This window comes from Chaetura pelagica, unplaced genomic scaffold (assembly GCF_000747805.2).
Source record: "Chaetura pelagica isolate M959 unplaced genomic scaffold, ChaPel_1.0 scaffold11, whole genome shotgun sequence".
Taxonomy (NCBI): domain Eukaryota; kingdom Metazoa; phylum Chordata; class Aves; order Apodiformes; family Apodidae; genus Chaetura; species Chaetura pelagica.
In genome coordinates, this window is record NW_009952694.1 from 6,306,821 (window position 1) to 6,321,582 (window position 14,762).

Below are 14,762 nucleotides of genomic sequence, written 5' to 3' on the forward strand. Positions count from 1 at the left end.
TTGTAGTATGATTACATTAGTTCCCAATTCCATACGAAGGTTGCATGTCTGGTCCATGTCAGCATGATCTCCTGGTCTCAGCTGTCTGCACTGGGTTTATGTCTCTTGGCTCTGCTGCTCTCCTGATGGTGACTGTCTTCAGAGGGTGCTTGGCCTTCTCTATTTGTCCCAGACTCCTCTGGAAATTCCTGACCCTCAGCTAACACCTGTCGAATAGTCATATTAATGCGGGAAGACTGCAAGTACTTGGCACAGACCTGCCAATCCTCATCAGAGCTGTGCTCGATGATGGAGCCAGCAGGAAGGTCTGAAGAAAGCACGTGGTCCAGGCATGAAGGCAAAGCTGTCCCTTCAGGGTTGGGGAGGACCCGGGGGACAGCATGGTACAGCAGACGGCTGAAGCCAGACATCACCATGATATCTCCGCTGTGCATGAACATCGCTGTTGGGGCCTCCTCCCGCTTCAGGCCCCCAAGCAAAAATATTGAGGATTGCCCAAAACTAGAGATGGTAGGAGAAAAGAGATTCAGGTAGAGAACAATTGTATGTACAGTAAGAAAATACTAGCAGCTAAATCCCTTGGTTTAAAAAAACCCAACAAACCACACCACAAAGCAACCTAGAAAAGCAGATGGACTCCTAGTAACAACTCTACAATGAGAACATGGAAAACAGACAAAGAGGCCTGGTTCAAGGTGGGCACAGTGTGAGCAGTCGCCCTGCTAGGTTTGAAGCTCTGCTGAGGTATTTCATTCCTGCCAGGTACTATCCCATTGCCACTCTGCTGCTTTAGAACAGAACTGTGCCCTGTGTGAAAAGCTCTTCCACTACAGGTGCTGCATCCATGCTATTCAAGCAGTCTTCAAAGAAAAACCTACACCCTTGAGCTACAGCTTCCTACTAATTCAAATCTTCAGAGAGTGAAGACTACAGATCCAATTAGCAAACTACATCATATCAACGTCCTAAAATGATATGCAATGACAGAAAAAAAAGCCACCAATTCTTCCACAACGCTCAAGTGCTTTGCTTGACTCACCTGAATGATAAAAGGGGCCGAGAATGGTCTAGTTCAGACTCATCCACATGAATTCCCAGGGAAGAGTCAAAATGATAGTAGTTCAAGATCCCTGCTTGGGCTTGGAAACCCTGGAAGCCACAGGCTCTGGCCACTTGTTCTGACAGGAATGCAAGGTCTGAAGGGAAAGGAGTGTGGTGATTTGCTGAGTACTTCTGGGGGAAGAAGAGTGGAAAAAAAGAAACACAAAACAAACCACACCCAGAACATCAGAGCAGCAAAGATAATTGGAAAAAAAACACTGAATGAGAACTCAGAAGTTTGGCTGATAGTCACGGAGAAAGACATCATATTTGCCTGGAAAATTACTACAGCAAAGGCAGAAACACAGCAAGTTTATCCTCTTATAATTTAAGTCTGGGCCTAAGACTGCCAGAGATTCAATTAATTGTGGAGTTAATAATTATATCTGGAAGTCAGTAAGATTAGTACCTAAGGTTAGTTCCAACATACTGATGTTCTACTTTGTCACTACCTAAAGCTGCCAATGGAAAGACAGTTGTGTATCTCATTAACAAGCATTTTTTCCTTCTTTAGAGGATAAAGCAAATAGGGATCAACTGCAAACTTACTTTTTCTTTCTCCTGAGATTCTGAGAGGACTGGAGGGAAATAACCAAGTTTTTACAAAGGCCATCCAATAATACCCTGACTTGGTAAATACAAGGCTGCAAGCAGATTTGGTTAAGTATCTGCAATATACTGGTAAGATTACGTATTTGTTCTGCCATCCCTTCTCAGCCTCCATCTGACATAGTCTTACAGAAAAGCTTATTTTGGTCAGGAGCCCCAAAATAGCTGTTAATTGGTGAGCCTGTCCTAGACTGGTTCGGACTCTTATGCTAAGTCACATCAGCAGCAGCCTCTTCCTGTTCTCACTCACCTGTCCAGAGAGGAGTAGTTTTGCAGAAGTAGCTGTCTGCAAGCACTCAAGGTCATTCTCTCCTTAAGTAGTTAAAAATGCTTTTGTCACCATCCCCTTTGGTAGGGTAAAAATACCCACTTACTGTGAAATAGAGTCACAGGTCTAGAAGTGAGTATGTGCTGCCATGTTACCTTTCAAGGAAAGAACACAGCAATGGACTTTTGCTGTTAAAATACTTCACAGTAAACTAATACAGATTAAAATGTTCTTACAAGTATGGTTACAGCCTTTCCTCAACACTGTCTTACAGGATCATTTATTCCATTATACTCTCCTCTGGTGGCCTTCTGACTGCTTACAGCTAAGAAAAATGGAGAAGAATTTAATTTCAATACCTTAGTATCCCAGTTATAATGGTAACCAAGGGTAACCCAGCGCAGCTTCTCCAATAAGCTTCTGGGCTCCCATTTACTGGAACCTTTCCTTCTGCAAAGACAAAATAGAAAGAAACAGGATGTATTAATTTATGAGGTGTTTATGAGGTGCACCATACATTAATAAGATTCCCTCATTTACGTGACAGCTTATTAAAACCATACATATTTTCAGTACCATTATTTTTTTGCTCCAAAGCACCTGAAAATTCAGTTCATGCAGTCTGTCCAAGCCATAGGGCCTGCCTGTTGCCAACTGCTTGTGTTTTCAACTTGGTACATAACAAGTTATCAGATGGAGACAACACAACAAACTGGTGCACTTTGAAAGTCAGAATTAAGCATGTACTATTTGAGCACCGGAAAGTGAAAGAAAAGAATCTGTGAAAATTGTTAACACAATGAAAAAAATTTGGTGCACTTAATGGAAAATTACAAGAAAGGAAAATGTTTTGCCTGACAGTGAAGCATATCAAGCCGCACAATATTGCAAAGGACCATTAGTTATACCTCTTGGTACTTTTACAAGAAGTCCTGAGGATGGACTGTCTCAACGTTCAGTAAGGAACATGACTGCTCTATTTACAACCAAACACTTCTTATAATGTCAAGAAGTCTAGATTGCAGGTGCTATGAAGGACAAAACAACTGTTCTTCTTAAGTGACAGCCCTAAGGCATAGGGAGTCAACGCCAATTTACTATTCTTACTTGAAGGTGGTGAAGACAGGAAGAGACCTCAGGGATGGGGTTTTAACATAGTAGAAGTCCTTAGGCCTACAGAAAAGTCCTTAAAATTTATAAAGTCCATATAAATTTATAAAAATTTATAGTAAATCAGGTAGAAACATGGTAGTGACAAAAACATAAAGGAAGGTACAAATCTATTTTCTAGTCCTTTAATTCCAGCAATTTTGGCTTCTATCCTCAAGCTAAGTCATGTGTTATGGTAAAGAAAGAAAAGGGAAGTGTACTTAGAACATCATGATAAACAGTAGCACCAAGTGGCTGGCTCTCACTTATACCCTCATTACCTCAGTACGTTCAGTTTGTGTTTTGCAAAACAGGATTCATATTTGTGCTGCCATGGTCAAGTCTCAGCCAAGCACCTGCATTTAATGTCCGTACCTACCTGGATACACAGCTTGTTTCTGCCCTTCACCTATACTGTACTACTAGTAAGCTAAAGTAAGAACAGGACTAAAAGCCCAGTATCTTAGTAATTTTTCATAGCTCACTGAAGGTAATCTTTCCAGTTTCCATCTTTGTCGTGGGATAATGTAGTGGGATAATCATTACCGCAGTGCAGCAACGCAGAACTGTCAAATACATGCTGCTTAGAACAATTCAGAGCCTACAAGCACGTTAACAGCATTTAGAAAAGGGAAAGCCCAGAACTCATTCCTCTACATCTTTCAACAACAAACATAATTTTCATAATTAAACATTTTAGCATGTGCCGTTTGATGGTGCCCTTCTTCTTTCGCTACAGTGCTAGAGTGTTTACACAACAGCTGGAACCCTAATGTGCTTTGTAGGTCCTTATTCCCAGAACTCAGTATTTTGTATGTGATTTCACATGCGATTGCTAAGGAGAGGAAAATACGAGTGTTACGTATCAGGAAACAAGGAGTTCCTAGAGCTGTAGCACCAGGTGCTCCTACAAGAAGGCACAAAGAAGTTCTGGAATAACTGTTAGAAAGAGACTAAGAATGAACAGCAGGGAGCCTTTGGTCTGAAGCTTCCTTTTTTCTTTATTCACTAGTATAACTGCATCTACAAAATCTCCTGACTTTTCGTTATACACAGGGACATGTATATAGCATGTAGGGATGCTCTACCCCTTTTATGCTTTTAATTGTCCCCAGCACTGAGGAACATACCCAAACTCCACTGTGTGAAGAGAGCATAGCATACATTTTGTAGCATACACTTCCCTCTACTCCAGTCTTGTGAGACCCCACCTGGAGTACTATGTCCAGTTCTGGAGTCCCCAACATAAGGACATGGAGCTGTTGGAACAAGTCCAGAGGAGGTCCACGAAGATGATCAGAGGGCTGGAGCACCTATCCTAGAAAGACAGACTTAAGAGTGTTGGGGCTGTTCAGCCTGGAGAAGAGAAGACTCCGGGGAGACCTTATAGCCACCTTACAGTACCTGAAGGAAGCTACAAGAAAGACAGGGAGGGACTTTTTACAAGGGCATATAGTGACAGGAAAACAGGGAATGATTTCAAGCTGAAAGAGGGTAGATTTAGATTAGACATTAGAAGAAAATTCTTCACTGTGAGGGTGGCAAGACACTGGAACAGGTTGCCCAGGGAAGTTGTGGTTGGCCCATCCCTGGAAGTGTTCAAGGCCAGGCTGACTGGGACTTAGAGCAACCTGGTCTAGTGGGAGGTGTCCCTGCCCATGGCAGGGGGTTTGGAACTAGGTGATCTTTAAGGTCCCTTCCAACCCAAGCCATTCTACGATTCCATGATTTCTAGGAACTGTATGGACTCTCCCTACCCTGTGATTCCTGCATCCTGACAAGAGCAGATAAGCCATGACACAATCACATGCATCTTCCTGAGGGCTTTAAAAAGCATTAAAGCTGTGTCCCATCTTGAAATTAGACCTCTTCTAGTTAAGCGCTCTGTTCCTCCCCTCCTGGAAAGGCTCCCACTTCCACAATCTAGACAAGTTGGTGAGTTTGATCCACTGTCCTCAATGTAAGAGCATAAATACAGCGGTGTGCTCGCTTGAAGACACAGGCAAGTGCTTAATAACACTGCTGGTGTTTCTATCAGCCATCACTCTTCCAAACACTGTTTTCAACTGAACTGAATTCAGCTGCAAATTAACCTCTGTTCTGATCATTCTCTGTGAGCGCAGGAGAAGCTGCTGGGAATGGCCTGTCAAGCTGGAATAGCACCCAACTTTCTTCAGCTCTAGGGCATAATGCACAATACTTTCCAAGAACAATGTTTCAGCCTTGATGGAACACAAAAAAGGCATCTGAATTTCTGTAACTCATTCTGACTAAGCCTGGAAAACACAAGTGAGGGCATAAATTCTCTCCCAGGTGCAAATATTTAGAAGTCTAAATCTTGCTTTTGCCAATCTGTATCTTGTAGAAGTTAAAAGAGTATTTTTGAAGAAAAATCTCAGCATGTCAATTTTACTGAGAAACTGAGGTGGAAGATAAGAATTACAGGGAACTCCAGTTTTTCCATCACATGAAACAACAGTTAAGAAAAATGAGCAGTGAAATCAACAAGGTGATGCTAAATACCCAAATAACTAAAGATTGTGTACTGTAAACAGCTTTTATCTTGTGTGTATTTTTACAGGTGACTCTAAAAAAAAGTTTTTAAAACTTGGACTTTAAAACTTTATACCTGACTTGAAAACTTGGACAAATTCTATATAAACTTCCAAATCAGGTAGAGGTAAGTAGCTGTGTCAGCCACAGAACTCTGAACCTGTGGGAATGTTTCACAGTAAACAGGATTGCAATTAAAGCGGTCCATTTAATCACTATTGCAGATTGAATAAAAGAAACCAAACCCAAACGAGTCACACCAAACCAAATAAATACTTAGGAACCTGGTCTAGTGGGAGGTGTCCCTGCCCATGGCAGGGGGTTTGGAACTAGGTGATCTTTAAGGTCCCTTCCAACCCAAGCCATTCTACGATTCCATGATTTCTAGGAACTGTATGGACTCTCCCTACCCTGTGATTCCTGCATCCTGACAAGAGCAGATAAGCCATGACACAATCACATGCATCTTCCTGAGGGCTTTAAAAAGCATTAAAGCTGTGTCCCATCTTGAAATTAGACCTCTTCTAGTTAAGCGCTCTGTTCCTCCCCTCCTGGAAAGGCTCCCACTTCCACAATCTAGACAAGTTGGTGAGTTTGATCCACTGTCCTCAATGTAAGAGCATAAATACAGCGGTGTGCTCGCTTGAAGACACAGGCAAGTGCTTAATAACACTGCTGGTGTTTCTATCAGCCATCACTCTTCCAAACACTGTTTTCAACTGAACTGAATTCAGCTGCAAATTAACCTCTGTTCTGATCATTCTCTGTGAGCGCAGGAGAAGCTGCTGGGAATGGCCTGTCAAGCTGGAATAGCACCCAACTTTCTTCAGCTCTAGGGCATAATGCACAATACTTTCCAAGAACAATGTTTCAGCCTTGATGGAACACAAAAAAGGCATCTGAATTTCTGTAACTCATTCTGACTAAGCCTGGAAAACACAAGTGAGGGCATAAATTCTCTCCCAGGTGCAAATATTTAGAAGTCTAAATCTTGCTTTTGCCAATCTGTATCTTGTAGAAGTTAAAAGAGTATTTTTGAAGAAAAATCTCAGCATGTCAATTTTACTGAGAAACTGAGGTGGAAGATAAGAATTACAGGGAACTCCAGTTTTTCCATCACATGAAACAACAGTTAAGAAAAATGAGCAGTGAAATCAACAAGGTGATGCTAAATACCCAAATAACTAAAGATTGTGTACTGTAAACAGCTTTTATCTTGTGTGTATTTTTACAGGTGACTCTAAAAAAAAGTTTTTAAAACTTGGACTTTAAAACTTTATACCTGACTTGAAAACTTGGACAAATTCTATATAAACTTCCAAATCAGGTAGAGGTAAGTAGCTGTGTCAGCCACAGAACTCTGAACCTGTGGGAATGTTTCACAGTAAACAGGATTGCAATTAAAGCGGTCCATTTAATCACTATTGCAGATTGAATAAAAGAAACCAAACCCAAACGAGTCACACCAAACCAAATAAATACTTAGGAAAATAAATGCACAGAAACTAGCTGACTTGAGAGTATAACAGCCTTTCAGTAACAGTATACTAGGTCTGACAGCTGACTGGGAAGAAGAGCTAGCATGAGTGGGGTGTCTGGATAGGACCCCTTTTGCCACAGGAAAACTGAAGCCTAGAGAAACCTCATGGTTCCACTTGTAGCTGAGCTTAGCAAGCTTCCAAGAACCATGACATCAACCACAGTAACTATTTTACACTGGACTGATGGCTTTGGAATAGATTACTACTAGAAAATCTCATTGTGAGTGTGAAAGCAGAGACTTATCACGGATGCAAATCAAGCCATGAAAAATATGTATTTAACTTGGCAGGTCTGACACTACCTGTATACTGCCAACATGCACACAATCTTTTCCAGCTTCCCTTCTCTGCTCATTTTTCTTAGACCTTCTCAGAGCGAAGAATTTCTGGCTTCATTAGTCTTGACCACCAAAGGTTACTGTGGACTTACCTTAGCTGCTCTTTGCTCTGTCCCCACAGGTCAGTTGTCTTCTCAGGAGCCATGTGCAGGTCCAGGTTGCAGACATTGGGTTTCTGGGGGTATAACTTGAGACACTGTTTCACCCAGTGACGCTGGCAGCCAGGGAGGAAAGGGTTTAGTATGAAAATAAACCCTGAGCACAGAGAAAAAGGGAGGGAGTGGTAAGAAAGTATGATTAGGCATGTACCTGGTTTTTCTAATATTAAAGCAAAGGAGATGGGCCAGAGGTGCTTAAAAAACACCTTAGATATACAACCATTGACTCTGCATATAAACTGATGAAGTCTACTAACATAGGCTCAATAGTTAAGATAAAAGATATATATTTTTTCAGTACAACTCAATGGTGGCCATAAGGTAGAAGGCAGGGAGGGCAGCCAACACTGGTGCAAGTAAAAAATTACAATGAAGTCATATTGATTACAGGTAAAGAAGTAAGAACTTGGAAAGTGTGCTTGGGAATAAATTTGATTTTTAAATTATTCAACAAGATTTTTCTCATGAACCCTGCTAAGTTCAAGTACTTCTGACCTCGTTTTTCTAGACTTCGAACTAACCTTGTTGCTGCCTCTGAACTCCTACTGCTTTCTTATTGCTCCTGTGGTGTCATGAACTGCAGAGAGCAGTCCATGGGCTGAGTAAGCTTCTAGTAATAGAAACTGTCCTCTCCTTTGCTTCATGCTTATTTCTAGGTAAGACTGGTTGTATCCATCTTTGTATTTTGATCAAGGGGATGAAAGTCAAATTACATCCCAAGCTGCTTGTTGCTGACTGCAAATACTTCGCAGTCATTGTTAATTAACAAAACAAAAGAAGCATTCATTTAACCAGGTACCTCAGGCAGAGTTCAAGAAGCTGAAACAAGAGGGTTAGCAGACATATAATGGATTGATTTGGTCTGTGACTTAACAGAAAAGAGTCCTTGACATAAGATCTGCTATCACCAGGAGTGCTAACAGGATTCTTCACTGGAATTTTCTCCTCCAGCACTCCAGAACTGTTTTCTGCCAGGCCAGGGTTGATGGTTTTGATGAATGAGTGTCTGATGTGAAGATACTATCAATCAGTATTTTACCTACTCTGAGAATCAAGGCACTCTCTCAAGGACTGTCAATTCACACACACAAAGACTCACCAATACAAAATTCACATATGAAGAGAACTAAGAGTACAGGAGGAACAAAGAAAAATGAGGTTTCAAGGTTTTGCCCTACTGTGTCTGTTTGAAATTCTCAGTCATATCAAGTTAAATGGAGACAAAAATAGATGAGAAAGGAAGCAGCAGGGCTAGGAATCTCAGCAGGATACAAACTTGCTTTGTGGCCTTATGAAAGTGGTAGTAAAAGCATAGAAAAAGCTTCCTGACAGCATATCTCACCGACCTCAAAGGATTAAATTAATACACTGAAGAGCCTTCAGTGTATTAATTATATACTGCCTTCACTCCATTCCCTGCACCTTCCCACTATGGCAGCCTTCTGGCAGGTCTGGTTGCAAAAAGTTTATTTGCCAGAAGCATTACATGTACTTTCTGCTGGCCTCTGCATAGACCAGAATAATATTGCCCTTCCCATCTACAGCTTTTGATGTGGCATTCTCAAACCACTTTAGCACATTCATGAAAATATGCTCTCCTATGTCTGTATTATCTCCAGGTATTAATGAAAGGATTGAAGTCTGGAGGACTAGTTACACCCAGACCTGAGAACAAGAATCCAAATGTTATGACTCTTATATCAGAAGCTTTTAATATCCTTAAGTCTCTCCAAACCTTTCATTGCTCTCTCCTAAGAAACCAGATTAGTCTAGATTTAGAAAATCAAGAAAATTAAGAGGAGAGTAACTGCTATGCTTCCATAGAACCATTCAGGTTGGAAAGGACCCTTGGGATCACCAAGTCCAACCATCATCCCTACTCTACAAAGTTCTCCCCTAAACCATACCCACCAACACCACATCCAAATGACCCTTAAACACATCCAGGGATGTCAAGATGTCAAGAAAGGCAGAAACCCCTGAATTTCTTGGTGTTCTACTTGGAATTAGACATTATGAAGAAGTGGTTACATGCTAGGAAGAAATTCTTCACTATGAGGGTGGTGAGACACTGGTTGTCCAGGGAGGCTGTGGCTGCATCACCAAGTCCAACCATCATCCCTACTCTACAAAGTTCTCCCCTAAACCATACCCACCAACACCACATCCAAATGACCCTTAAACACATCCAGGGATGTCAAGATGTCAAGAAAGGCAGAAACCCCTGAATTTCTTGGTGTTCTACTTGGAATTAGACATTATGAAGAAGTGGTTACATGCTAGGAAGAAATTCTTCACTATGAGGGTGGTGAGACACTGGTTGTCCAGGGAGGCTGTGGCTGCCTCATTCCTGGAAGTGTTCAAGGCCAGGCTGGATGGGACTTTTGGCAAACCGGTCTAGGGGAAAGCGTCCCTGCTCATGCAGGGGGGTTGGAACTAGGTGATCTTTAAGGTCCCTTGCAACCCAAACTGTTATATGATTCTATGAATGGGCAAAAGATGAATTATTTGGGTTCTGTGTGATAAAGAAATCTGCCTTGAGGAAGCAAATGTAATTCTCTAACTGCAAAACCAAAACCTTGTGGCACACCATGGATCAATTTGCACCTATTGACAGTGGTCTCCAGCCTCAGTCAAAGGAAGGGTAAGACACAGTTGTCTGGCAACAAGAACAACCCCTCATAAAAGCATTTTGTGTCAGTTACAAAGACAGCAGCACCCAGATCTCACAGAACACTGCAACACAGATTCATCCAGCTTAGTTTTGTATTAACTGCTCACTGTGGGGACAAAACCACATGTCTTCCCTTCCATTTGCTCACAGACAAACTGAAGAAATAACTTATTTTAAAGGGCTATTGGGGCACTTGACTTTATTCTAAACAGAACTGAGAATTTGTATTTGCATTTAATTTTAGTGAAAGGTTTTTCTCTGTCACAGCTGAAGAAAAATGCAGTTAAGTGGAACACTTGTGATTGCCCCCTTCCCCCATGTAACTGCTAGGAAAGACATTTAGACAGACATAATATGACAAGTGAGACCAAGCAAGGACAGCTGTAATATGACAGGTGAGTGGAACAAAAATGTTACAGAGGCAAAAAGAGGTGGGAAGCCTTTCTCCAGAAGTTACTTAATTCCCTCTGTTTTAACCATGCCAGATGGCTAGTGTGACTGTCTCAGTTTTAGAAATGGCAGGCTGGCTTCATAGCAACTGACACTGACAATGACTGCAGTCCAAATGAACTAAAGAAACATGAGAAAAATCATAATTAAACAAACAAAAATCGCTGAAATAAGGACTATCTGCAGAACCACAAACTCATCAGCCTTATCAAAACCCCTGGTAAGGTTATGAAGCAAAATTTCAGGACAGCCATTTCCAGACATAAGGTGGTTGGGAATAGCCAGTATGGATTTACTGCAGGAAAATTTTGTCTAACCAGCCTTACTGCCTGCTACTGTGAGATGCTCAGACAAGGGGAGAGCAAGTGATGCTGCTCACCTTGACTTAAGCAGAGTTTTCCCATCAGTCTCCCACAGCATCACTGGAACCAAAGTGGGGACTTGTGGATTTTATGGGTAAACTAAAAGGGTGAGCAAAAGGTGACTGGGCCACCAGGCTTAAAGAATAGCGATTTGATGATTTGAAGTCTAACCAGGGATTTTTAGGAGCTGCATTTCTCAGGTTGTCAAACACTGGAACAGCTGCTCACAGAGAGTGTGTAATCTCTATCCTTGGAGATTCCCAGAGTTCACTCCTACAAAGCTCCGGCTTGATCTAACTTTTTACGAGACCCTGCTTAAGCAGGGAGTTGGACTAAACCTCTGGAGGTCCCTTCCAACCTAAGTTATCTGTGATTCTACCAGGCGGCCTACCACCTTAAGATCCATTTCAGTTTTGGAAATAACCTGCCTAATGAAATTGCTCTGTACCTTGAAAAGGACAAGAGGTTCTCACTTATTGTACTTGGTGTTCTACACCAGCAAGTAGATGCCCTTCAGCCCTGAAATGACTGTATTTCAGTCACTTACCTAATTTCCATGATCTATGTTGAGGAAAAATAGCACAGAAATATAAAATCTCTATCAAAGGCAAAAGGGATCCATTCTCATGAGGGCTGGTCTGGTTGATCAGCAACTGCAAAACAATTGGCCCTTCTGTGCTCACTGTCATATCTACTGCCACATCCCACACTTTAGCTGACTCATGCCCTCCTGCACTTAAAATAACATTAAATTACACTCAGGCAAACCAAAATAGCTTTTTCAGGCAGGACAAGGAGAATAAGATGGAAGATGCCTGAATCCAAAGCAACATGACTGTGTTTAATTTTTCTTGAAATCAGAAGTACCTACCTGGATACCCATTGAGGCCATAGGCCTTCCACTGGCTGACTGGCTGTAGTCCTGCCCTGCAGGCATCTTGATCACTGACTGAAGAAATACTGAGCTGTGATCTGAACACCTGGAGAAAAAAACAACAGATCCGGTTAAAGAAAAAAAAAAAAAGGAAAAAAGAAAAAGGAATACAAAACTCAGCCAAAATGCCACTTGTGAGAAGAGTGCTGCCATATTCCACACCAAGTCTCATGAAAATGAGAACTGTACCACTGAGCTATTGCCTAAGCAGCTGTGACCAGAACAGGGCATGCTGCTAACAGAGCTAGTATGTACTCAATGGAAGAATCAAAAGGTACATATAGTTTTTACAGTACTCAAGGATCAGGGAGATGTCCTCCATTCATAAAAAAACTGAACCATTTATACCAAGGAGAAAAAGTTCATCACTATTTGCCCATTTCCCCAGTACAGTCTCGACATAAAATACTTTGGTAACTATCAGTCTCCATCAGAGAGCAATATTTACTACCCATAATACCTTATAACTTCAAAGAACAGTCCAAATACAAGTTGTTCACAATCCCATAGGGTACATGACTATTCTCATCTGTAATTTACAGTAGTAGTACAGTGATGAAGTGGCCAAAGTTGTCCAACGTGAAGGACTGCAGAAACCCTGTAAATTCTAAATATCCAATTGCCACTTCTGTTTCCAACAGCAGAGTCAACAGCTCAAGGCTTAGCAAGATATATTTTCTTGACATACCTTCTTGGGTCACAACAGCACATGTATTCCAATAAGCTGCAATAAGCTGACAGTTGCTCAAAAAAACAAATGTCCCTAGCGTTCCCACTCCCTTCTCTTAGGACTAGGAACCATCATAGGGAGGGAAGGGTACAGAACACAGGGTTGCGTTCTGGCTTAGTCCCCCAGTCCAGCTCTCCAGATGGCTGTGCTAAAGTACCTATTTGTATAAGGAAAGAACCTACCAGGCATAGTGGGAATAAGCAGGCAGAGACAGGCAAGACTTTGTTTAGGACAATTTAAAGCATGTATGAAATGAAGGCCTTTGCACACAGACCCCGCCGTGGCGAATGTGTAAGTCTCTCTGCTGGTTGACAGCTCTGGTTAATGTCTTCTGAACAACAGGTCTAAATTACATACATAGAATTTGTAAGAAAACTCTAAACTAGTGCTGGGCAGGAGCTTCTGGCAACGTGCTCAGTTTTACCTGTTTTTCAGGTGTCTGCCAAAAGCAGCTTTGTGCCTGCCAGCCTTGATGAACATAGTTCTGAGTCCTTGCCGCAGGACTTCCCCAGGAAGGCTCTTCCTTTGGCTACGACTCTGCCACCTCTGTTTTCCCAAACAGGCAGCTCTTTCTATGCTGAAGAATTACCATGCTGAACTAGTTAAATAAGCCTGGCAGCAGGTCAGCTGGGGTATGCCACACTTCACTGAAGAGCTTAATCACTTGAAGTAGTTTCTGAGAGAAAAGGAACAATAGCATCCGGGTCAACCTGTCTGGCCTGTGGCTCTTTAAAAAGAGAAAAGCCAGATGTTTTTAACCTAGGGGAAAGAGGAATAAAAGATGCTTTCACTAGTAAGCTATCAATTTACCTTAGAAGGTAACAGGCACAAAAAGAATATGGAGAGGGGACATGTATTTGTAATGCTATCAAGTACTTTGAATTTCCCAGAAGGCCTGTAATCCTTTATTTGATAAAGGATTGCTGCAAGATCAAGAAAGGCTGAAATGTTAACAGCTCCCTTGTTTAATGCTAATACCTTGAACAATTTCATACGGGTCACGTTTTGTGTCCCTATTGTCTGAAAACATAGGAAAAAATATATATTCTAATAAAAATGTAAAAAGCAAAGGTTAAGTCTTTGAACTACAAAAAATCGGCCAAAGTTACATTTTACCTATATTCCTTACTCCCTTTTTCATATAGGCTCCAATGCAAAAAATCCCAGGTTAACAATTCTTCAGCAGGTACCAGTTTTTTGTGAGGTGACCAAACAGAAAGTGAATTTAAAGGATCACCTCTCTGTGACTCAAGATGTGGTAAACTATGAACCGTGATGGCTGCTGCTTTCAGGTGTGCTCCAGACTGTGTCCTTAATCTACTGCAAGAGCTGGACTTGCCCTGATGACTGAGCCAAACGTTTATTATTGGGAGCAAGAAAGAAGAAACTTGACCACAGGGAAGACAGCAAGAACCCTGGACACACACTGCACAGTAGGAATAAGCTGATCCCAGCTACCTCTCCAGCTCACCCTGGCGTTTCAGGGCCAAGACAAGGACAAGCAGACCGGGAAACAATGTCAGCTGTCAAGTGAAAAGTGTTTTTTTTCCATTTCCATGTTCCTTTGCTTCCCTTAAGTAACACATGGTTCTATCGGAGGCTTTGGAGATTACTTATTGTAGTGTAGATGAGTAATTAAACATTATGGGAGTGAATAAACACAACCAAAACTGGTAAATCTGCGAACAGGCCCCAGGCTGGCCAGGGGCGGCTGGGACAGCCCCAGGGGACTGAGGAAGCATCAGGGTCCCTGTGGGCAGAGGGACCCTGGGCCCACAGGGCTGCGCGTGTTTCCGCGGCAGCTCCTCTCCAGTCATACAACTGGTTTTTAAACTTCGCAACCACCCGCCACAGGTCAGCGCTGAAGGGCCACGTCTTCCAGCCAGGGACGGGCT

At 42.0% G+C, this 14,762-nt stretch overlaps 2 protein-coding genes across 2 annotated transcripts in view; one reads left to right on the plus strand and one right to left on the minus strand.

The window, feature by feature from the left end:
* Positions 1-77: 77 nt before the first annotated feature.
* On the minus strand, positions 78-12,823 carry ALKBH1 (alkB, alkylation repair homolog 1 (E. coli)). Its single transcript, XM_009993977.1, has 6 exons — positions 12,689-12,823; positions 12,075-12,183; positions 7,652-7,814; positions 2,338-2,428; positions 1,040-1,233; positions 78-501 (listed from the first exon to the last, which is right to left on the minus strand). Exons 1-6 carry the CDS (start codon positions 12,821-12,823, stop codon positions 78-80), a joined length of 1,116 nt encoding a protein of 371 aa, XP_009992279.1.
* Positions 12,824-14,494: 1,671 nt separating this feature from the next.
* SLIRP (SRA stem-loop interacting RNA binding protein) overlaps positions 14,495-14,762 on the plus strand; it is a 4,446-nt gene continuing 4,178 nt past the window's right edge. Inside the window, exon 1 of the mRNA XM_009993978.1 lies at positions 14,495-14,498. Coding sequence (XP_009992280.1) covers positions 14,495-14,498 — 4 coding nt within the window. The remainder of the gene's footprint in view (positions 14,499-14,762) is intronic.